A 24,422-nucleotide genomic window follows, 5' to 3' on the forward strand; every position below is an offset into this window, starting at 1 on the left:
TTCAAACATTTTAACAACGTGAAAATTCTAATATAAATATAAAAAAGTTGGAAAAGTTAAATAGATTATATAGTAAAATAATGAACCCAGAGCTGAGTGAAAAATTAACACACCAAGAAATCAGCAATTAAAAAATATATCAAACCCCAATTGAGTATCAAATTACTGAAGAGGAACTGAACCTAGAGCTCCAGGCGCTGCAGCCAGAAAAGGTATGCATAGCAGAATATCAAATGAATAAATGTTAACTAGAAAATGTGCTCCCCGGAGCACAGGTCTCCGCCAGGTCAGGAGGTTGTAATAGAGTGTCTTATGGGGGTCGCTAGCCAATCACAGTGCGTCCTGCGAAGCTTGGCCAATAGTGCCGGAGATTAGGTGTTCACAGACGGACGGAGGGTAAAACATACTATTCACCATGCCTTCGGCCTGGCGGAGACAAAAACACAGATAGCAAATTGGAATGGTCCATAATTAAGTTGACTCTGAGTGCCAGACAACTTCCCTGACATGTAGAACAAAGGACTCATCAAGACAAACACTGCACTATCCACATCTGTAGCTTGTGAGAGGATGATTAGCTGTGGAGAAAAAAGAACAGCAAGTGAATTTGGAGTGCTACAGAAAAAAAAGTAGGAGAAAGACACAAGTTGTCAATTATGTTGGTGGTGGAGGACGCGAGACACAATGAAGCAATGACCAACACGCACGCGTCCCCTGCATATCTGGAGAACTATCCAAACGATCAGCTATGCGTGTGGCGCAGAGGACCCAACTGAGAGCTGCGCCCGGTATGAAGTTGGTCAGATCAGCGAATCTCCAAACATATCTATAATCATATATTATGGATCCCTGATGTCATCATCAATATGACGTCATACTACTGACGTCATAGACTGACCTCAAAATAGGTATATGCCCATTATGTGGAGATCCCTGATGTCATCAATTACTAACGTCATAGACTGGCCTCCAAGTACTATGATAAGGGGTACAGAACTAAGTAATCTGACAATGGGTCAATGTCATAGTGATACGTTAGCATAGTCAGGCTGGCATAGCATTAGAACAGGTTCGGCTACATTCAGTGCCATTTACAACCCTTAAGGGTCTGTAGCAAGTGTACAAATGGACCCTTACCCTTGGCTAAGGGTTAATTATCCCAAAGAATTGTCATGTTTTGTGACACATTGTTCTGATTATGTCACAGGTGTGACACGCCCATTTATGGAGACAGCTGGAAACGGTTCAGGTGGCTGAACATCTAGTACAGATACATTTGGCAAATCATGCATGGCAACGGTTTGTGTTGTGTGTGACATCAGATCAGCCTATATAAGGAGACTGACAGACAGACAGGGAAGGCAGACAAGGAGACAGTCACCAGTCACACTCTGTATCATCCATGCATACGTCACCATACCGAAGTGTGTGGCGGCTGAGCAGTCTCCTTCGGAGGTGTCAGAGTACCCTGGTGGTGGCAGAGCACGACAATGACAAGCTGACACCTATTACACTGAATGCCATCACTGCTGCCAGCAAAGTGGGACAGGACATTACATGTCTGGTTGCTGGGACCAACTGCACCAAGGTTGCTGAACAGATCAGTATGGTCAAGGAGGTCAAAAAGATACTAGTGGCTCAACACGATTGCTATAAAGGGCTTCTACCAGAGGAATTAACACCACTGATTCTGGCTTCTCAGAATCAGTTCAACTTCACACACATCTGTGCAGGAGCCTCCGCTTTTGGAAAGAATCTGCTTCCCAGAGTCGCTGCCAAGCTGGACGTCGCCGCCATTTCGGACGTCATTGAAATCAAATCCCAGGACACCTTTGTCAGGACCATTTACGCCGGGAATGCCTTGTCCACAGTGAGGTCCAGCGACGGCGTCAAGGTGTTCACTGTGAGGGGGACCGCTTTCCAAGCTGCACCCATGGAAGGAGGAGGAAGTGCTGCCCCTGAACAGGTGTCTCCACCTCCTCCAGTGGGTGTGTCCCAGTGGGTGGAACAGAGCCTGACAAAGAGCGACAGGCCTGAACTCACCAGTGCCAAAATAGTGGTGTCTGGAGGTCGTGGCCTGAAGAGCAGGGACAACTTCAAGTTGCTGTATGACCTGGCTGATAAACTGAACGCTGCAGTGGGGGCGTCCAGGGCTGCGGTAGACGCTGGCTATGTCCCCAACGACATGCAGATCGGCCAGACAGGGAAGATTGTTGCACCTGAGCTTTACATTGCAGTTGGCATATCAGGAGCTATTCAGCATTTGGCTGGAATGAAGGACAGCAAGACAATCGTTGCCATTAACAAGGACCCAGAGGCGCCTATATTCCAAGTGGCTGACTACGGTTTGGTGGCCGATCTTTTCAAGGCTGTTCCGGAGATGATTGAGGTTTTGAAGAAGTGATCACTTGATAATCAAGGTGAATCACTGGCTAATCCAAAGATTAAACAACAACTACTTAGAGTTACACCTGCAAGTTATCTGTAAATGAAGAATCTAGCCTTTCATGTATTTTGAGTCCTTTGTTTCTTTAGATGATGTAATACATCTATTACAATAAATTTGCTATTGTAAAGTTACTTATTATTGTCTGTCTGTACAGTATGTCTATTTCTGGATTTGTACGTCATCTATCGACTGGGCAATGCCCATAAGGAACAACCTTTTGAGATATAGAGATTTTGCTCATTTATAGATGACGTCAAATTGATGATATCAGAAATTGCCATATAGAATCAAAGGACTGCCGTGCTCGTGTGAATTCAGTCTGATCTGTGAATCCCCAAAAACAGCTATAGATCCACAAATCTCCATATGCAGCCTACTAGGAGGGCAGTCTATGACATTCTTTAACTATAACAACCAGGCTACATTACATAACAAATCATATAATAACAATACAGACATTTTTGTATTTTGTTTTTCTGGAGATCCGCTGATCCGACCGAAGTCACACCGGGCACATCACCTGGCACATCACCAGCACCTCGGGTTCTCGCCGTCACACACGACAATGTTTTACGCAGATTAGTCCGACGGTTCTCGAGAAATGCGGGGGTCACACGGACACGCATGCCGATTCTGAGAATTCAGTTAGATTTCTGTCCTGACTGACAAAACAGAATGAGAACTCTGGGACAGCATATTATACTGTACTATTTTACTGTATATACTGTATTTATTTAGCCTACATGCTGCTGTTTTTGATTGAAAAAAATCAAATTTTGATTTGATTTTTAGATACTTTTTACTTTTACTTGAGCCGGTTTCTCAAATGGTAATTTGTGTATTTACTTGAGAAATTTCTTATGGGAGTAATTGTAATTACTTGAACTAGACCATACCCGGTCGGCGCAGCGCATCCGTGGGGGGATATGCGCACATGATCTGGCAACCCGGGAGGCAGTTCGTCCCATAGCTGGGCAGCCCCGTAACCATGGCGACAGTGTTTGACACAAAAACGCTAATAAGAAGCTGAGATTTGATGAAATTGAAAAACGGGCTTCACAGTTGCGTTCAGATGGTAATGGTCAATGGCTGTGTGCAAAATCAGAGCAATTGGTCCAGCCAGTGAGGAGAACCGGGTATCTTCACTCACGTACTCACCACCACTACAGAGGTTACTAGAATTATAGTATGATACATATTTCCAGTACTCTAACCACCACTTTTCATCACTCCCATATTCAACAGTAGAGACAAATTTAACCCCAATAACTAGAGGCATGTGAACAGTAATGTGGGGGATGGCATTTTGAACACAAGGCTCATACTTATGCTTATGCAGCACAATGTGAGTAAAGGCCAAATTGGATTCTTACCAAATTGCCGGGACATGGCACCACATTTTCACCCTCCACACTCTGACAACCATGTAAACCAAAACCGAAAAAACATTTTGACTGCTTTGGGACTAAATAAAGGACTCAACTTTTATTAGCTATTGGAAAGTAGTGCAGGGGGGAAATTCATGAGACAAACGGCATACTTCACCCAATCTCTCTCTCTCCCTCTATGTTTATATCAATGAATTGGCAAGTTATTAGCACAATCTGCTACTCCTAGTCTCACTTCACATGACTTAAATCTAATTCCTCATTTAAGCAGGCAACCTGGTTTTGCTATAAAGGGCTTCTACCAGAGGAATTAACACCACTGATTCTGGCTTCTCAGAAACAGAAGAGCGTCTACAGCAAAACCTGGCTCTGCTTGAAAGGTTCTGTCAGACCTTTAACCCTGTAAAAACTAAAGTTATATTCCAAAAAAGGTCCAGATGACAGGGAACAAAGTACAACTTCAGCCTTGGACAAAAAGCAATATCTAAAACCCACTACCTAGACTGTAAAGTAGTTAAAGAGAACCAAAAGAGAAGGCAGGAAGGGCTTCCTATGCCATAAAAACACGATGTGGCTTGCGTGAGATGTGCTATTTTTTGAAAGATTTAGAAGAATTGTGAAACATTTTAATAATCCTGAAAGAGAGGGAAGATGTAGAGAGAGAGAGAGAGAGAGAGAGAGAGAGAGAGAGAGAGAGAGAGAGAGAGAGAGAGAGAGAGAGAGAGAGAGAGAGAGAGAGAGACAGAGGTAGGTAGGAAGTTAGTTAGGGAGAGACGGAACAAGGACAAGATACTGTAGTGTAGTTTGGGACTGCATGCTACAGAATGAAACAGCATGGAATAGAATATGGAAGGTCGACTCAATCTGTTATGCATAGGGGTCAGGATGAATCACCTTTGTGTCATACCAGCCAGCATTACCAGCCAGCTGATCTATAAGCTTGCAACGCATCGCATCGTGACGCGTCGTGAGCTTATATCAGCATTTTTTTAATATTTCTGAATAGGGCTTAAGTGGTTAAATAAAATAAATGTGTGTATCTGTTTATGTGGATTTTATATTTACCTGTTCATTGTATAATTAAAGTTGAATGTTCTTTTCATATATTGAAGTTTAACTCTCTCAGTGCCAAAAACGAGTTATCCCAAGTTTTTTCTGAATGCTCTCAGTGCCAAGAACGAGTTATACAAGTTTAAAAAAAAGAAAATGTCTTCTTTTTTTCCATCCTGATTGGCAAAAATTGCCTTTCAAAGTTTGCAGGAGTACTCCGTTTCGAACAAAATGCCTCAAATCATGAACACAGCAAGCAATTTCCGTGAAATTTTGCACACTCATTCCCAGTAGGCCGAGGAAGAAATGCCATTTGAAAATGTTCAAATCAGCCTCATGGTGCCGCTGTAACAGGCCGATTCGTGTTTTTACCAATAACTGCACCGATCAGTGTAAAACATTGTATGCACACTCTCTAGAGGCCAAGGAAAAACCTTTGCCCTGCATTTTTTACATTTGCCTTTTATAGCGCCACCAGGAGGCAGACTTATGTAAAACACATTTTTTATATTAAGCATTCAGATTTGATCCAAATTTCACGCAAATTGATACACATGATCTCTATAGTCATGTGATCAAAACGAATCTGTTTGATTTTTCATATTCCATCCTGATTGGCTAACATTGACATGTAATGTTTGCAGGAGTGGCCCGTTTTGAACAAAATGCCGATAATCATGAACGCAGCGTCCGATTGCGGTGAAACTTTGAATGCACATTTGCACTACGTTGAGGAACAAATGCCACCCTTTTAACATTGGCCTGTTATAGCGCCACCAGCAGGTCAAATTTAGCAAAACACATTTTTAGAACAAAATGCCTCAAATCATGAATGCATGTCCGATTGCCGTGCACGGCCTAGGAATAAATGGCACCCTTTTCACATTGGACTATTATTTTCTTTGTTGTGCCGAACGCATGGCGAGAGAGTATGTTTTACCCCCTGTCCGGCGAGAGAGTATGTTTTACCCCCTGTCCTTCCGTCTGTCCGTCCACCCGTCCGCCCGTCCGTCCTTCTGTCTGTGACCAGCTAATCTCCGCCACCGTTGGCCCGCTCGCTGTGAAACTCTTCACACACACTCCCTGGATGCCACAGCAGAACCTCTGCCCCACATTTTTCAGATCAGCCTGTCAGTCGGCCACCATGAGGCCGACTTTTGCAAAACACATTTTTGGATATTACTCCTACAGGTTTTGTCCAAAAAACACGCAAATCTGTACACAGTATCTCTATAGTCATGTGATCAACACGGATCTGTCCGATTTTCCAGATTCCATCCTGATTGGCTAAGATTGGCTCCCAAAGTTTGCAGGATTGCTCCGTTTTGAACACAATGCCTAAAATCATGAACGCAGCTTGCGATTTCCGTAACATTTCACATGCACATTCCTACTAGGCCGAGGAAGAAATGCCACTTGAACATTTTTAAATCAGCCTCATGGTGGCGCTATAACAGGCCGATTTGCGTTTTTTAAATATAGCTGCACCGATCTGCCAGAAACTTGCACGCACACTCCCGAGAGGCCAAGGAAAAACATCTGCCCTGCATTTTTCACATTTGCCTTTTATAGCGCCACCAGGAGGCCGACTTATGTAAAAAAAAAGATATTTTTGTTTCTTTCTGTGCAGCACTTTGGGCAATCTTTGGTTGTATGTAAATGTAATCTATACATAAAGTTTGATTTGATTTGAACTGCTTCCTCCTCCGCGCTCCTCTGTGGGCAGCACTCAGCTGGGTGAAGCTGAAAACAAGTTCCCCGGCGGGATGAAAAAGGTCACCAAAAAACAAACAAAAACGAAACAAAAAAACATTGAAGACCCTTGCTCTACAGCACTGTTTCTCAACCAGTGGGTCGGCACCCAAAAGCAGGCAAGGGACCGTAATAAATTGGGCACAGACTTCTTGGTCAAAATGATATACTCCAGTAAAGTAAAAAATACCTAAAAAGTGTACTCAAGTACAGTACTTGAGTACTGTACTGTACAATTATTAGACCATTGTCTATCCAAAACTAGATATTCAACTTGATGTTCACAGATGGAACAAGATACAAAGAGAGAGAGGGGTAACTTTTGGAAAATGTATTTGTTTCCTTGTCCTTGGTCTCTCTCTTGACAAACTGGCTATTTGACTTGAGTTCATTCAACCTCCACCATCAGTTTGATTCTCTTCCTCATAAGTATACTCATATAACTGTTATACTGTGTGTGTGTGTGTATATATATATATATATATATATATATATATATATATATATATATATATATATATATATATATATATGTGTGTGTGTGTGTGTGTGTGTGTGTGTGTGTGTGTGTGTGTGTGTGTGTGTGTGTGTGTGTGTGTGTCACTGTATGTGCAAATATACAGTGACAAATACCACAAGGGAGTTTGGACCATATTATTATTATTTTCTTTTGCTTTAAAATATGTTCTGCTTCAACTAACTACCTGTTTTACTCTTATTTTTGTCTTTATTCCATTTTTGCAGTGGTGGAAAAAGTATTCAAATGTTTTGCTTAAGTAAAAGTATCAATACTGCAATGTAGAAAAATACTCTGTTACAAGTACAATTCGGGAATTCTAAAGAGTAAATGTTCTTAGTCACTAAACCACTGCATTTTTGTACTTCTATTGTTATTAAAGGGGCTTACACCATGAATTAAAAAAAATATATTATATATAAATATTGCCCCCTAATACGTTTTAAACAGGTTGTAAGCCTAAAAAACATCCAGATATTTTTTCTCACAATCTGACTGTCTGTCGAAGCTTTTTCAGCTGCAATACCAAAACGTCCTATTGGGCAGGGGGGAGCTACTGAGCAATTCTGTCTGGCCATCATCAATGCAAAATCAGGGCAAGTGACATCACTTGCCCTGCCATTCTGAAATGGCCTGTTCAGACACGCCCATTCAGGAAATCCATGAAATGAGCATGAATGACTGAATGTTAAAAAAATATATTTTTTTGGGTACAAGAGACACTGGGGAACCCAAAAAATACTAAAAACCTAAAAAAAAATGAAATTCATGGTGTAGCCCCTTTAAGTTATTTAGCTGTTCCGTGTTTTTCACACTTACTGCAGGCTGTGATGACACACAGGGATCAATAAATGAGAATGCGGAAATTTGAGGAAAGTATTGCAACAGCATGACTTTATCAACCTACAATGAGAGCATTCAGCATTGTAGGTTGACTAGATACCCAAACTAGATATTAAACTTCATTTTCACAGATGGAACAAGACAGAGGTGGGTTTCAATTTCCTTTAGGCAAAACTCCAACAGACTGTGTGTGTGTGTGTGTGTGTGTGTGTGTGTGTGTGTGTGTGTGCGCGTGCGTGCGTGCGTGTGTGCGTGCGTACTCCGTTTTGAATCTCATTGAAGATGAGTGTATTACTCATTTTAAACTTCATCTGCACACTAAAATATGTATCTGAAAACATTATAGGTTAGAAATAAGCCAGGTAGTAGCAAACGTGCTTCACTGGCCGTCTCTCTCTCACTTGTAAACAAACACTAGCCATGTTGCGCACGGCTGAAGTGATTGAGATCCAACGTCCCATAGCCTGAAGGGATGGGACCTTCTGATTGGTTTAGAGTCGTTGAGCCGACGTTTCAGGCTGAACCTTCAAAATAAAATGACCGAAAATGTCTCTTCAGTGCGTCTTTAAGTTAAATGTTCTCCAGTACAAATTATAATCAAGTCAAAGTTTTTCAAATTGATTGGATGGTAAATCAACACTCTAGGACTCTACAAAATCGGGATCGGACCCAAAAAAATGGCATTGGTCAGACCAACATAGTATCTGAACCAATAAACAGACAGGTAAACAAGTAGACAGCCATGGGAAAAGACACCAAAAAAAGCCTTCAAGTTACAAAGTTAGTCCTGAACTTTCTTTTATGGCCACAGTTAAAATGGGAGACCAAGGCAGCCAGACACTTTTATAAATCAACAATTTATGAATTTGTTTACCGCTTGCCAAGATGGATGGGACGTATAAAAATGGATACTTTGGGAGCTTAATGCCGCAAAGAGAGAGGAATAACTGCTAGAGCCAATGAATTCTAATCTGTGTACAGTCATAAAAATGGCCGCAAAAGCAATCTACTAAAATCTTTACAAAGCAATACAAAGCAGAGGCCACGATGAGCTTACTTGACAGTGTGGGGATTGAGGACCTTCTATAGCGGCTGCACAGGTATGTTTCAATTTGCAATGTCAGGGTGGCATAACACCTCAGTCAGTGGGGGAAAGTAAACAAGTACATTACATTACATTACAGTCATTTAGCTGACGCTTTTATCCAAAGCGACTTACAATAAGTGCATTCAACATAGGTAGGCAAGGAGACTACTAATCACCAGAAGTCTTAAAGGGACTACACCATGAATTTTAACTTTTCCTTCTTTTTTGTGTGTTTTTGGTCTTCCCTACCTCTCTTCTATCCCCCAAAATACCCCAGTTTGAACACTCAGGCTTTCACAGCATATCTGGGGTTTTCTGTAAATTGGTCTCAGAACAGACCAAACTGATTTTCACCCAGACGTGACGTCACATCTGGTGAAATCCCTCCCGTTTTTTCAGGGTTTTTTTTCTCTTTCTTTTTTACTTTTTCCACACAGAACCAGGAGATAACATGCATACAAACTGGCTCAGGACAATGTGGTATTGCAGGTGAAAGTGCTTTATAAGCCAGAGAGAAGTTAGTTGGAATGAGTATATCTGAGGCTTGATTTAGGCTCAAACCTTTTGAAAAACGTTTCAGGGACATAAACAATATGATATTAAATATTAAATATTTGTTTTAAATTCATGGTGTAGATCCTTTAAGTGCATTCTCTTCTAAAACAAGCAACTAAGAGGAGTATACCTAGCGCTAAGGTAAAAGTGCAATATATCAGCTACCTATTTTCTTAAACAGATGCGACAAATAGGAAAATCAAATGAGCAAGAGCTAAAACCAATAAGTGTATCGAATAAACAAGATCCAATAAAACAATAAAACAAGAGCTCGTACAACTAGTTAACAACAAGTAGGCTTTTCCTGAAGAGTGGGTTTTCAGCCCTACGGCGAAAGATGGGCAATGACTGCTGTCCTGACATCAGTGGGTAAAGTAAATGTATTCTGAACTGTACTTAAGTAAAATGTTATGCTAAATGTAATTTTGTTCTATAGTTACACTCAACTGCATCTCAGAGGAACATTTTGTACTTTTTACTCCACTACAGTTATTTGACAGCTTTAGTTACTAGTTACTTTGCAGATTTAGATTGTCAATACAAAACATACATTAACAACATAAGCCCTATTTTATACTTCGGCTATTCGAAAATAGACAAACTACAAGCTCACAATGTGTTGCATCCCGGCACATTGTGAGCATGTAGAACTGTTTTTTTTTTGTTGACAAATTTGAGTACATTTACTTTGGTACAGTAAGTTTGATGCCAATGATATATTTGTACTTTTACTCAAATACAAATTTGAATACAGGCATTTTACCAGAGTACTACTACTAGTACTTACACTTCAGCAATATTTTCACATTATCTCTGTACTTTAGTGTTGGGCTGTTTTATAAGAGCAGGTCAAGCCCTTTCCGGAATGTTTACATTTCAAACACGTTCCTGACCTTAAAAGCAAATGACACTTTTCTTTCTTTTTTTTTGCACTCTTGCACTTTTGCATGAACTGAATTGCCCCACGAATGGGAAATATGTATTAGATAAATATAGATACTGAAGTGTACTGAGCACCCCATGTAAAAAACAACAACCTGAAAACAAGGTGCTTTAAAAGGTGTGTGTGTGTGGGGGGGGGGGGGGGGGGGCACATGTATGGCAGTGAATGTATGTTTTGTTGTTTGAATATGATAAAAAGATCATTTTGTTCCTCTTGATAGCTTAATACACCAGACTACCTTGATAAGGAGAATGTCTGGAATTATTCCATTTTACCTATAGTGGGGCAAATAAAGTACAGAATATCAATATTTGCTGGGAGGAAAGGGAGAATCCTTGGTTCTGTTCTATTTGACCACGTGAAACTTAGTGGGGAAAACATTCTGGGGCAAACATTTGGCAAAACTAGACGATCAACAAGCTCACGAAGAATCGCAGCGCGATGCATTGTGAGCTTGAAGATAATTATTGTAGAGTGAAAATGGGAGGGGGCCTAGTATAGAGACGTGTGGGGGGACTCCAAGTATATGATTTGAATGGTTGTTAAACATTCCTCTTAGTCCCCCAGTCTATCCCAGTGTTGATCATCAGTTGTGTTCACCTGTGTCTAGTTAGTCCTTGTGTATTCATATGCCCTTGTGTTTTCTGTTCCTGGTTAGTTTGTAAGTGTATGTCAAAGTCTAGCTCCTAGTGTTTGTTTTCCTAGTATTATATCTTTGCTCCTAGTTCTGTATTCCTAGTCTCTTCGTGTATTTCCTATGTTTTTTCACCAGATTTGACACTAAAAAGGGTTTGAATTTGTTCTGCTGCTATGCCACAAAAATGTGGAATGCCCCACCAAAAGCCGGAATTGCAGCGCTGCAATTCGAAACTGGCCCATGTAAAAGTCAAAGCCTACCCCCCCCCCCCCCCCCCCCCCTCGAACTGTTTACTGTATATATATTTTTTAGGCTTTCTTGGGTTTTAAATCCTCTTAGCTGACCTTGTATTGAACTGCACTTTCCTGTTCTTTTTTCTGCAAACTGCTAATAAAGTATGCAATCCATCAAAAAAGGTTCCTGGTCCTGTTCTTTGGTTAATAATTGTATTCGATCTGCCTCTGCCTCATCCTCTGCCTCTGTTCTGCACTTGGGTCCTACACCTCCCTGTCTCCAACCGTGACAGTTAGGAGAAATGAATGGGCTTTCGATCTGTGGAACCACAAAATGGCCGCCACTAATATGCCCTGTTGTGTGTTGACAGAGGATTCCAAGAAAAAAACGGTATTTACAGTCGGAGTTAACAGGCATGAAGTGAAATGTTAGGTCAGGAGATTTTTACACACACACACACACACACACACACACACACACACACACACACACACACACACACACACACACACCCCATGCGCGCGTGTGGACACACACACGCGCGCGCGCGGACACACACGCGCGCGCGCGCGCGCGCGCACGCACGCACGCACGCACGCACGCACACACACACACACACACACACACACACACACACACACACACACACACACACACACACACACACACACACACACACACACACACACACACACACACACACACATGTAGACAAATACACAACCACTCATGTACTGTACACACACATGTTTAGTGATCTTTAGTTCATGAAAGATACAAGCAACCAGTAATATGATTAAAGGTGCTGCAAGTGATATAATACATTTTTAAAGCCTGGAATCCAAGTTTTTTTTTCTCACTTCGCTATTCAGTCTGGCCAGGGTCCTATTTGACTCGTATTTCCAAACGTCACCAATTACGTAGGCAAGTCAGGATGTGACTTGAGTTTTACATTAGAAAACACTAACCCGGGAGCTTAAAATCTCTATGGATACCTAGTATCCAGACATGCCCAGACGCAGGGGTAGGTCTGCAATCAAGGCAGCTGCCTCTGCAATCAAGGCAGCGCTGTTTAAGCCTCGATCAGTTTCATTCTAGTCTTTGCCAGATTGTTTTGCACTCTTCAGCTCTCAAGCTAGCATAGTTAAAGCCTTCTTTTTGACCATTATCTTTGACTCCTGCTTATTAGAGAAAGATTTTTGCCAAGCCCTTGCCTTGCTAGGTTCAAGATGAGTGCATTCAGTGACCAGATCTGTCCCATTTGCAAAAAGGGGGCAGAAGGGTGCTGATGGGATCAATAGTGTTCAAAGAGGTGACACTATTGCTGTGACCACTGGCATTAAAGTGCATTGCAAATGCCGCCAATTGTACATAAATAGTCGACAAATTCATCTTCATTTACAGAGGAAACAGAGCAGTGAATCCAGTACCACAAATAAAAGGACTAGTACTAGGCTGTCTGAAGGTCCATTCAATAGCCAAACTGATTGCCTTTTCTGTGGCACAAATGTTCATGAAGGAAGTGCCGACCACAGTTATGTGAAAGCAGACAACTTTGCAAAGTCTATATTGCAAAGCTGTGATAAACTAAATGATGAGTGGTCATTCAAAGTCAAAGGTAGAATTGAATACTATCATAGTGATCTACATGCTGCAGACTGCGTGTATCATAACGTTTGTAGCACACATTTCCGGTGTGACCGTAATGTGCCCATGCAATTTCAGCCTGAACGTCTGCCACCAACTGAAACTGCTACCAAATGTCACTGTCGTAGAGCATACTACGACAATAGTAATTGTCAACCCACCTGAAAATGTATTTTCTGTTTACTAAAGAGCTGGAGGGAGACCCCTGTTACTGAACAAACACTTTATACAGTAGCAGGGCTCTTCAACGTTTTCAGCCCAAGGACCCCCTAGCTGAGAGAGAGATGAAGCAGGGACCCCCCTCTATATTGTATAAAATTGTGCTTTAGATTCAACTTTTTTTGTTGACGTTCTTTTTCCCTCTACGCCTACACCTCTTTGCCAAAAATAGCCGATCTACAAGCTCACAACGCCTCGCAGCGATTTTTGGCTAAAGTTCTCCTCAGAAAAGGGATTCTAGGGCAAAAAAAAAATCATGTCACACAAAGATTTGGCAGACCTAATTTTGAGGACCTCCTAGGGGTCCCGGACCCCCTGTTGAAGACCCCTGCTTTATAGCAATGCTTGCTAACAGAATATAGAGATTTAACCTTTAAAAAAAATGTTTTGTTTGTTTAACCAAAAGAATATAACTTTAAGTGGGGTGTTTCAAGCATTGTATGACATATTGTGATAAAAGGTGATTGTGATTTAGAACCCACCTGAGCCAGCCAATCAGTTTGCACGCCTGCCGAGTGGAAGCGTCTTCGGTTGGGCGCAATGGGGCTCTGATCCCCCAGCCACGCCCTCACACGTCTACGGTCGAAGCTAACTGGCTCACAGACCTGTTCGTCAGGAGTGGAAGCAGCCCACTGGACCCTGGTTGACTGAGTCCCGCCCTCCTGCGTTACGACTCCCGTCTGAGGATCAAAAAAGTCAATCATGTTTGACAGAACCAGTGATGGAAAAGGGACTTGCACGCAGTGGTGTAAAGTAACTAAGTATATTTACTTAAGTACTGTACTTAAGTACAATTTTGAGATATTTGTACTTTACTTGTGTATTTCCAATTTCCAATACTTTTACTTGTACTCCACTACATCTCAGAGGCAAATATTGTACTTTTACTCCACTACAATTATTTGAACACTTTAGTTTAGGGATGTCCGATTTTATCGGCCTCCCGATATTATCGGCCGATATTAGCATAAAAATTGATATCGGGAAAATATCGGTATCGGTTTTTGAAAAAAAAAAAAAATTTTTTTTTTTTTTTTTTTTTTTTTTGCTTTATAAATAAGTTACAGGAGTTCTTACTGTATATGGTGTGTGTGATATGAAATTTGAGCTTACCCTAATCACAATAATCCCCGCATATATCGGTATCGGTTGATATCGGTATCGGTAATTAAGAGTTGGACAATATCGGTATATCGGTTATCGGTAAAAAAGCCAATATCGGACAACCCTACTTTAGTTACTAGTTTACTTTCAGATATAAATTATGATATCATGAAATATACATTAAGCACTTTATCCATATTTTATACATAGGCTATTTGAAAATAGCCGATCTACAAGCTCACAACGCGTCGCATCGCGACGCGTTGTGAGCTTGTAGATCGGCTATTTTCAAATATTTCGTACTTTTACTTTTGGTACTTTAAGTACATTTTGATGCCAATAATTTTGTACTTTTACTCAAGTAAATTTGGAATTCTGGACATTTACTTGTAACAGAGTATTTTTATATTGCAGTATTGGTACTTTTACTTAAGTAAAGAATTTGAGTACTTTTTCCACCACTGCTATCACGTTTTACTTAAAAGTAGCAATACTGCAATGTAGATATATTCTGTTACAAGTAGAAGTCCTGTATTCAAAATGTACTTGAGTAAAAGTACCGGCATCAAAATATACTTAAAGTACCAAAAGTAAAAGTACTCATTGCGCAGAATGTCCCATTTCACGAGTTCAAAATGTATAAGAAATCTTTTGAAAATAGCCGATCTACAAGCTCACACATGTGTCGTGACGCGACGCATTGTGAGCTTGTAGATCTGCTATTTTCGAATGGTCGAAATGTAGATAGGATGGTTAAGTGGTTAACTTATATTGTAATAATAATCAAAATCTACAAAGTAACTAGTAACTAAAGTTTTCAAATAATTGTAGTGGAGTAAAAGTACAATATGTCTATGAGATGCAGTGGAGTAGAAGTAAAACTACTGACAATTGGATATACTCAAGTAAAGCAAAACTACCTCAAAATTGTACTTAAGTACAATACTTGAGTATATGTTCTTATTTACTTTACACCACTCGACAGAACTAGTCACTGAATGGTTATCTGCCTTATACACTTAAACACCTGTAGTCTTAGAAAACTGGACTTAAATTACGTACAACTGTTCTTTGACCACTTTTTTTCTGTTGACACCAAATCTCTTCGCCAAAAATTGCCGATCTACAAGCTCACAATGCGTCACAATGCATTGCGAGCTTGTAGATCTGCTATTTTTGGCTAACGTTAACGTGTGTGTGTGTGAGTGTGTGTGTGTGTCATACATACATGCTGTACAAACATACATACAAAACATTTGATTGAGTTTGTTAATCAATTTCAGTCTCCCCAGTGTAATAACTAAATATACAGTTTACAGCAGTTATTCTTAAAAAAAATCACGTCAAGAACCCCCAAATTGATACATTTTTGACAACGGATCCCATAAGCGAATATTTGTCAGTATTTCTTAATCTTTTTAGGCAAGAAAATAGCTGTTTTAACTATTCCTCATTTACAGATCTACAGTACCCGACCTTCAGAACCAGTGGTTTACACGTCCAAGAGATGTGGGTTAGCCAGAAATGTGCAAGTATTCATATTTTTGGACGATAAGGTCAATATCTCCAAGAGGCTGAGCAGTGGGCTGTTCCGAGGTGCAGTCCTGCATAATAGCGTATTGGAATTTCTATGCTGGCTAAAGCAATATTCACATTCCAAGAGGCCGTTGTAGTATCTTTTAAATTGTTTTTATAAAGAGGAAAGATGTTTCAGTCAACTTAGTATAAAGAATGTAACAAGAAGCAGCACAAAATCTCAGTCCTAAAACCTAAGTGACACTGGTCCGTAGTTCAGTTTTGTCTGCTGCAGTGTTTCTAGACTCAGTTGAAACATAGCTGTATCAGCTGCTCTACTATTTAACATTGGTTCTTAAAGTGGGGTACGGGGACCCCCAGGGGTCCTTGAGGGGGTTCCAGTGGGTCCCCAGCAAAATGTGCTAATACATTTTAACCCCTTTATCCATATTTTATACGTACTGTACATTGCTATTTTTGGATATTTTCGAAAGATCTTGAAATGAACACAAATCTTCTCTTCTGGGGGTCCCTGGCACAAACATTTTCAGATTGGGGTTAGCGGCAAAATATGTATCAATTCGGGGGTCCTTGGCATGAAAACGTTATGAGAACCACTGCTGTATACAACAACCATGTGGTGAAGAAAACACAGCAACACCTCTTCCACCTTATATTATTTCCACTACAACGTTTGAGGAAACACAACAAAAGAATTACACACACACACACACACACACACACACACACACACACACACACACACACACACACACACACATAAGTGGGGTGTATCACGTCGCATAACATATTGTGATAAAAGGTGATTGTGATTTAGCGCTCACCAGTGCCAGCCAATCAGTTTGCACGCCTGTGGAACGGAAACGTCTTCTGTCGGGCGCGATGGGGCTCTGGTCCCCAAGCCACGCCCTCACACGTCCACGGTCGAAGCTGACTGGCTCACAGACCTGTTCGTCAGGAGTGGAAGCAGCCCACTGGACCCTGGATGACTGAGTCCCGCCCTCCTGCGTTCCGACTCCCGTCTGAGGGGAGCAACAAAGAAATGGAAAGATGAATCAGCAGGTACAGTACATACCCATTACAAACCTACTGGAAGAGTACATATAGTTGCTGTCAGGCGAAAACGTTGCATCTCCATATGCCTAATCTCTCAAGAACAGATTCTGCCCTGCGGTGGAATCTGTCGGAGAGGTTCGTCATAACGTGTGCGCATTGGCTACAAGTGGGCGTGCCTTCAGATCAGGAAGCAGGCCGCGCTTTACCCAATCAAATGTAGTGGGCGGGATTCACGTGTCCATCCACCCTTCCCCCCTCGAAACTAGCCAAAACTAATTTAGCAATAGCGTCCTCGGAGCGGACAAAACCACGGAAAGATATTCACATTTTAAATTACTCTTTCATCATAGAAACAAGTGGGCTTATAACCAAAACCATCCATGTTCTCTGGGAGAAGTGGTGTTAGTGTTCCGTGTAGAAATATTGTTAGTGGGAATGAAAACGTAGTCGCACCAACCGGAAGTGATGCGCTGAAGGCAGACACAAACCCCGGTTTCCCTGCGCACTGGTCTTCCATTTGCCTCCTGCCAGACCCCACAGACAAAATCAGAAACAGCAGAGGTCGCTGTTTTTCATTTTCTGTGGGGTCTGGCTATGCGAGACTACCATATGCCAACTCTTTGTTTTTTTGTAAATTAATGCCCTACTTCGTCATACAAGAGTGTCGCGCAAAAGTAGCTAAAAATGCAAAAATATATGCCATTTAAAAAAAAATGTAAGTGAAAGTGGTTCAGTCTGTCTGTGGGTTTTATAGATATATTATATTTAACAAATGAAAAGTATTAACGAGAGCTTGTGACTAATTAATAACTACATTTGATGCAGTGGAACATTCTTTTTTCTTTTTCTTGAAAAGTATGTATTGGGGTTCTATTAGCCTGGCTGCAGCCCCTGAATCGCTAGCCTCGTATTAAGGATCTGGTGACGCTGTAGAAGGCAGGGTTTTCTTGGTTGAAAATCTAACCGGCGGGCCCGGCCCAATCGGGATCGGGATAATCCAGAATGACCCAATCGCCAAAGAGTCCCACTTTGGCCACGCCCCCATCTCAGAAAACGGCTGCACTGAGAGGGATTTCAGACTGAATAATGGAGTGAAACGAGTGTCAGGCTGAGTGTCAGGCTATAGGTTGTGTAGCTGTACTGACCATATTTTGGTATTAGATATACAGCACAATTAGATTATCACTCTCCTGGACATTTGCTATATACGAAGAATTACTGTATATAGGAGTAAGTGGTTAAAAAAAATGACATTTCAAATCTAACCCTGCCTATAGGGATCCCTGAACCACAAAAATGTGGAAGGAAAATGCGGCGTTGACGCATATCAAAGCATTTTCTTAGCTGTCAGTGTCATGGTGTTTGTCAGTAGGTGCCAGAGAGCAGACATAGAGAGGACAATTCCACGGAGAGGCTTTGATGTATTTGTTGCGACTGTAATCATATTGTCTCTGTCGGGTGGAAACCTCACATGTCCAAAACTGTTACTTTTCAGGGTTCAAATTCTAAAATAGCAAAAGTAGCAGATCTACAAGCTCGAAACGATCTGCCACTTTTGACGCTTTTGTGTGACGCTGTAGTTACAGTATGATCAAGCAGGACGTTGAATTACGGAAATACATAAAAAAGTTTGAATATGGAGATAGGAGGTTTTCTGCCCCACAGCAACAATATGGTAATACAGGCTCGCACTCTCTTTTACACGGATCCTCTCCCACTGGAGTTTCAAGTTCACACTCACAGAAACACAGGGAGGGGGGGGGTGACTCGGGTGAGAGAAAGAGAACATGCATCATTTGAATGGGGGAAGAATGAATACGGAACTAAAGAGAGACAGTGAGGCAGAAAGGGAAAAAAACTATATGAATAGGAATGAAAGATGAGATGGAGAACAAGAGGGAGTGCTTCGTGCTGGAGGGAGGGTACAGAGGTAGTGTGGTAAGGAGTTCAGTTTACAGAGGAACTCCCCCTGGCAGACAGACAACAACCGGAGTCTCAAACGGCCAAGTGTTACTTTTCAAGGAAATGGAAAAGAGAACCAGCTTTTCCAATAGATCCAATGTAGTTATTATTTTGTCATAAGCTCTTGTCAATACTTTTCTTTGGTTCAATATTTATAAAACCCAAAGTCACACTTTTCACCATTTCAGCATCTGTGTCGTAGATTTTAGCTATATATAGCATCATGTGTTTCTGTTGGGCGCGGATTTAGAACATTGGTTTAGTGGTTCTCAAAAATAGCAGAGATGCAAGCTCACTCTTCTGGGGGTCCCTGGCACAAAACATTTTCAGATGGGGGGTCCGCGGACACACACATATATTATATATATGTATGGAATTGGGGGTCCTTGAAAAGTCTCAGAAAAAAGAAACAGAATCTTAATGGGTTAATGCATTCATTCACATTCACATTCTGCACAGGGAACAAAACATCCAGTCCTTGGCCTTGTGTACTAAATGCAATAAATACACTTAACAATATCTGCAGTAAATAACAATAACTGCAGTAAAATTATTAATTAAGAAACAGAACACCAAATCATTGTGTGTGTGTGTGTGTGTGTGTGTGTGTGTGTGTGTGTGTGTGTGTGTGTGTGTGTGTGTGTGTGTGTGTGTGTGTGTGTGTGTGTGTGCGTGCGTGCGTGTGAGCGTGTGTGTGTGTGTGTGTGTGTGTGTGTGTGTGTGTGTGTGTGTGTGTGTGTGTGTGTGTGTGTGTGTGAGCGTGTGTGTGTGTGTCTCAGACAAGGTGAAAGTTGTTTTGCCAGTCTAAGTGTAAATTGCCAAGGCAAACTCCTAGAAAAATGTACGACTCTGGAATTTGAAACATTACAGATTTGGTAAATATTTTTTAGAAAAGAACTGAAATTGTGAAAACGGCTTGTTAAACCTCCACAAATGTACAATTGTCAGCTGTATCCTACATTATCAATAGCTTATGTCATGTTGATCCATATTACACTGTTTCTCTGCTTTTAAGCAACAATTTCCACTTGTACACAAAATACATCAAACTCTAATGGGCTGATTACCATGGCATGAGGGGTTCATCATTGTGTCCATACACGGACAAACGCTGAATATTATTGATGCCTGTATACATCCATTATACAGTGGCTAAGATACAGTGACTGACTCTTCAGAATAGGTAGGACACGGTTTAATTAACCCTTTAAGGCCGGGAAGGGAACGCATGTGTGTCATTTTAAGATTTCTTTGGCTATTCAAAAATAGCAGATACACAAGCTCATAGCGCGGCACCGAGTGCCACGCTATGAGCTTGTAGATCTGCTATTTTTTAGAAAAATCTTGAAAATTTGTGCAAATCATTTTTAACTCAAATCTTTGCTTCTGGGGGTCCCTGGAACAAAATATTCTTAGATGGGAGGGGGTCCGCGGACAAATACATATTATTTTGGGGGTCCTTGACATGAAAAAAGTTTGAAAACCATTGAAAATATAGCAACAAAAAAAAACTTTAGGAAAAAAAAACTGTTAGGATTTAGAAGACTTAGAACTTAGATTTAGAAGAATCCCCAGAAGCAAAGATTTGGGTTAAAAACTTTCGCTTTAAAAAAGTATATATATATTCAAACTAAAGATTTGCACACATTTTCACGATAAAAAAAAAAATAGCAGATCTACAAGCTCGTATCTACGAGCTTGTATATCTGTATATATATATCTAGAAATCTTAAAATGACACAGATGCGTTCCCGGTCTTAAAGGGTTAATGCAGAAATAGACACTATGGCACATTAGGAGTCCACCAGTATACATTTAGTTGATTCAGATTTTCTGCTAATAATTTTGCCCGCCCATTGTATCCGTCTGTGACAAAAATCTAATAAAATGTTGACAAAAATGTCCATCACAAGCCGTTATCGTGATGAAACTTGATGAGCACATTCATGCTCCCAGGAGGATGAACCCTAACCATTTAAGTGACCTCATAACCTTTCCTTTAGAGCCACCCTCAGGCAAAATGTAAATTTTGCACACAATCACCAAAGGTAATTATTTTCAATTTAGTCCCACTAGTGGGAGTCTAAGGAGGACAATGTCGGCCACGTTGATGATCCTCTTTGGTGTAGTTGGGTGTAAGGAGCAGCTTTTAGACTATTATTCTCATTTCCTCTCCTATCCGTCTCTCTCGCTTTCTCAATCTGTGTCCATTCCTTTCTCCGACTCTTCTCTTTTATACAATGAGCTCTGTTTTCCCTCCCCTGCCATCTCCTCTCGACTCTCATTCAAAGTCAAAGAACAGAAGCCCATCCAGGAAACCGTGCAGATATAGATAGCACATCCTGTGTCTTCAGCAGTAAAACGGGAGAGGAAGAGCGTTTGAACTTTCACAACGCTGCTCAGACAGAACCAGCACAGTGGGACTTTTGTTATTCCATTAGATCGTCGGTGGATTCACACATCCAGTTTGCTGCATATTTTTGTTGTCAGTATTTATGGCACGCCAGGGAGACAACAAAGATCATTTCAAGGAAATAAGGAATACTTCACCCCCCGAAATGACTCGATTACTAACCATGTGAAGCCTTGAATACATGGAGATTTTTTGTTTTTGTCGCATTCCTTTTACAGTGAATGACGAAAAAAACTAAAAAGGATACTTGATGAATTGAAGTTAACAGGCGGCCAAAGATTAATAGGCGGCCAAAGATTAACAACAGCAAAACAAAAAAATCCAGTGTCCTGTATCCAGTCGTATGCTCAGTACTTCCTAAAATTCACTGAAAGTTTAACATTTGGAATCACCTCTGCAAGTTAATAAACAGATTGTTAGATAGTTTTGCTGCTGTTAATCTTTTCCCACCTATTAACCTCAGTCATCCAACATGGCTGCATGTCCAGGGGCAGAGTTGATTGATTGATGTACTTTATTTAGTAAGACATGAGAACAACAGTACATGGAAGTACAAATTCACAATACAAGGTCTACTAAACTGGAAGACTCATAAAAGCACAGAGCTTGTTTCAAATGAGTTCCCCATGCACACAAATCATGATGACATAAAAGAGACAGACAGATATACACAACTACTATAGAATGTCATACAATCAGTTTACAGGTTACTGGTATGAAGAGTGAGAAATATGTACAAAAGGAGAAGGAGAGAGGGGGGGGGGTAGGGGGGTAGGTTAGGTTAGGACTTAGACAGGGGCCATTTTCCAATTGCAGCCTCCTGAAGGTGTATCTTTAGGGCTGTTTTGAAAGAGAGTAGGGTTTTACACTCCTTTACTCCTTTTGGTAGGGCGTTCCACATTTTTGATGAATAGCATGAGAACGAGTTACTTCCCTTTGTTGAGCCAAAAAAGGGTTGGACAAGGTTTGTGGAGCTGCCTCTGGTATTGTGATCGTGGACATCATTAACATTTTGGAAGTATTTTGACAAATACAGGGGGATCCCAATGTTGTGATATATCTTGAAGACCAGGCCCATAGCAAGTTGCTGTACTCTGTCCGCAACCCTAAGCCATCCAATCCTATCAAAATGATCAGGGGTTAGATGGATTTTGTAGTTGAGGCCAAGAAGTAGCCTTACAAGTTTGTTTTGGGATGTTTGGAGCTTTGTTTTTAAGGCCTTGGTGGTGTTGTGATACCATGAAGTACATGCATAATCGTAATGACCTTGTATGAGGGCCACTGCAAGAGTCTTCAGAGTCTTCTTACTGACTTTACGATCAATACTCCGCAAATAGCGTGTTTTTTTGTGGACCGTTTTGATCGTTTTTTCAGCATTTTTGTCACCAGAGAGGTCAGCCTCCAAGATAGAGCCCAGGTAGGTAATTTCTAGGGTTGTCCGATATTGGCTTTTTTACCGATAACCGATATACCGATATTGTCCAACTCTTAATTACCGATACCGATATCAACCGATACCGATATATGCGGGGATTATTGTGATTAGGGTAAGCTCAAATTTCATATCACACACACCATATACAGTAAGAACTCCTGTAACTTATTTATAAAGCAAAAAAAAAAAAAAAAATTCAAAAACCGATACCGATATTTTCCCGATATCAATTTTTATGCTAATATCGGCCGATAATATCGGGAGGCCGATAATATCGGACATCCCTAGTAATTTCGTTTTTTCTTTTGATGATATCATCACCCGCTTTGATCGTGAAGCTCTCTGCCTTTCTGAGGTTAGGAGTGGACCCAAAGAGGATGCATTCCGTTTTGCCCAGGTGTAATGAGAGCTTGTTTTCGGAGAGCCAGATGCAGATCTTGTTGAGTTCAGAGCTGAGAGTTTTCTCAACCTGCAGCCTGTCCCTGTCCGAGACTAGCAGGGCCGAGTCATCTGCGAACAGGAACAGGTTGCAGTCGCAGGCTGACGACATGTCATTCACATATATCAGGAACAGTAAGGGTCCTAGTATACTTCCTTGGGGAACACCACAAGTCACTGGGAGGGGGGGGGACTGGGTGCCGTTTACTTCCACCACTTGCTCCCTCCCTTCCAGGTAGGATCTCATCCAGTTCACTGACGTGTCATCAAAACCTATTGCTCTGAGCTTATTGATCATAATCGGGTGATTAACGGTGTCAAAAGCCTTCTGGAGGTCCAGCATGACCATGCCGCAATATTTGCCCTTTTCAATCTCTTGTTTGATAGAGTCGTTCAAATAGAGAAGGCATGTGTCAGTGGAGTGGTTTGTTCTGAAGCCAGATTGGAATTTGTAGATTAGATTTTTCTCGGCAAGATACTTGTCGACCTGTTCATAGACTATTTTTTCCATGACTTTCGAGATGGAGCTTAGAATAGAAATAGGGCGGTAGTTGCCAGGGTCTAATTGGTTTCCTTTTTTGAACAGAGGGGTCACCCTTGCTTTTTTGAAGTCGTTGGGGACCTGTCCCTGTGTGGTGGAGAGGTTGAATATGTGGGTAATGATTGGAGCAATGGAGGCGGCTGAGTCTTTTAGAAATTTGGGGGGGATATTGTCGAGGCCTGTGGCTCTGTGTTGATGAAGAGCACTCAATTTTTTAAACACCTCTTCTGTTTTCACAGGGGAGAGTTTAAAATCATCTTTGCAAACACCCTGTTTTTCGTAAAATGAGACAACATACTCCTCACCATATCTCCCAGAGTGTGGAGGAAGTTTTTCAACCAAATCTGAGGCTACGGTCGTGAAGAATATGTTGAGGATTTTACTCACTTCGTGTTTGGATGAAATGAGAGTGTCATTCACCTTGAGGCTTAAGTTTGAAAGCCTGGTTTTCAATTTTTTGCTGCAGCCTAGGAGGTTCTTGAGTAGCCTCCAAAGCTCTCGTGGTTTTTTATGATTTTCCTCAATCTTGTCATCGAGGTAGCTTTTTTCTGCTAACAGGAGCATGCTATTTACCTTGTTTCTTAGCTTGTTTTTTTCCTTTTCAAGTTTAGCTACG

The 24,422-nt window shown here is 41.1% G+C and overlaps 2 protein-coding genes across 2 annotated transcripts in view; one reads left to right on the top strand and one right to left on the bottom strand.

Moving 5' to 3' along the window:
• The window catches only part of LOC311050220 (nesprin-2), a 92,875-nt gene that overhangs the window by 12,457 nt on the left and 55,996 nt on the right, over positions 1 to 24,422 (bottom strand). Inside the window, exons 10-11 of the mRNA XM_084064203.1 lie at positions 16,786 to 16,983; positions 13,804 to 14,001 (exon numbers count right to left, since the gene is read on the bottom strand). Of these exons, the coding sequence (XP_083920329.1) occupies positions 13,804 to 14,001; positions 16,786 to 16,983 (396 nt within the window). The remainder of the gene's footprint in view (positions 1 to 13,803; positions 14,002 to 16,785; positions 16,984 to 24,422) is intronic.
• LOC311050011 (electron transfer flavoprotein subunit alpha, mitochondrial-like) lies at positions 1,403 to 2,404 on the top strand (the record flags this gene model as incomplete). The annotated part of the gene is made up of 1 exon (XM_084063978.1): positions 1,403 to 2,404. One exon carries the CDS (start codon positions 1,403 to 1,405, stop codon positions 2,402 to 2,404), a length of 1,002 nt encoding a protein of 333 aa, XP_083920104.1.

This window comes from Gymnoscopelus microlampas (assembly GCF_963454915.1).
Source record: "Gymnoscopelus microlampas genome assembly, chromosome: 8".
Classification (NCBI taxonomy): Eukaryota; Metazoa; Chordata; class Actinopteri; order Myctophiformes; family Myctophidae; genus Gymnoscopelus; species Gymnoscopelus microlampas.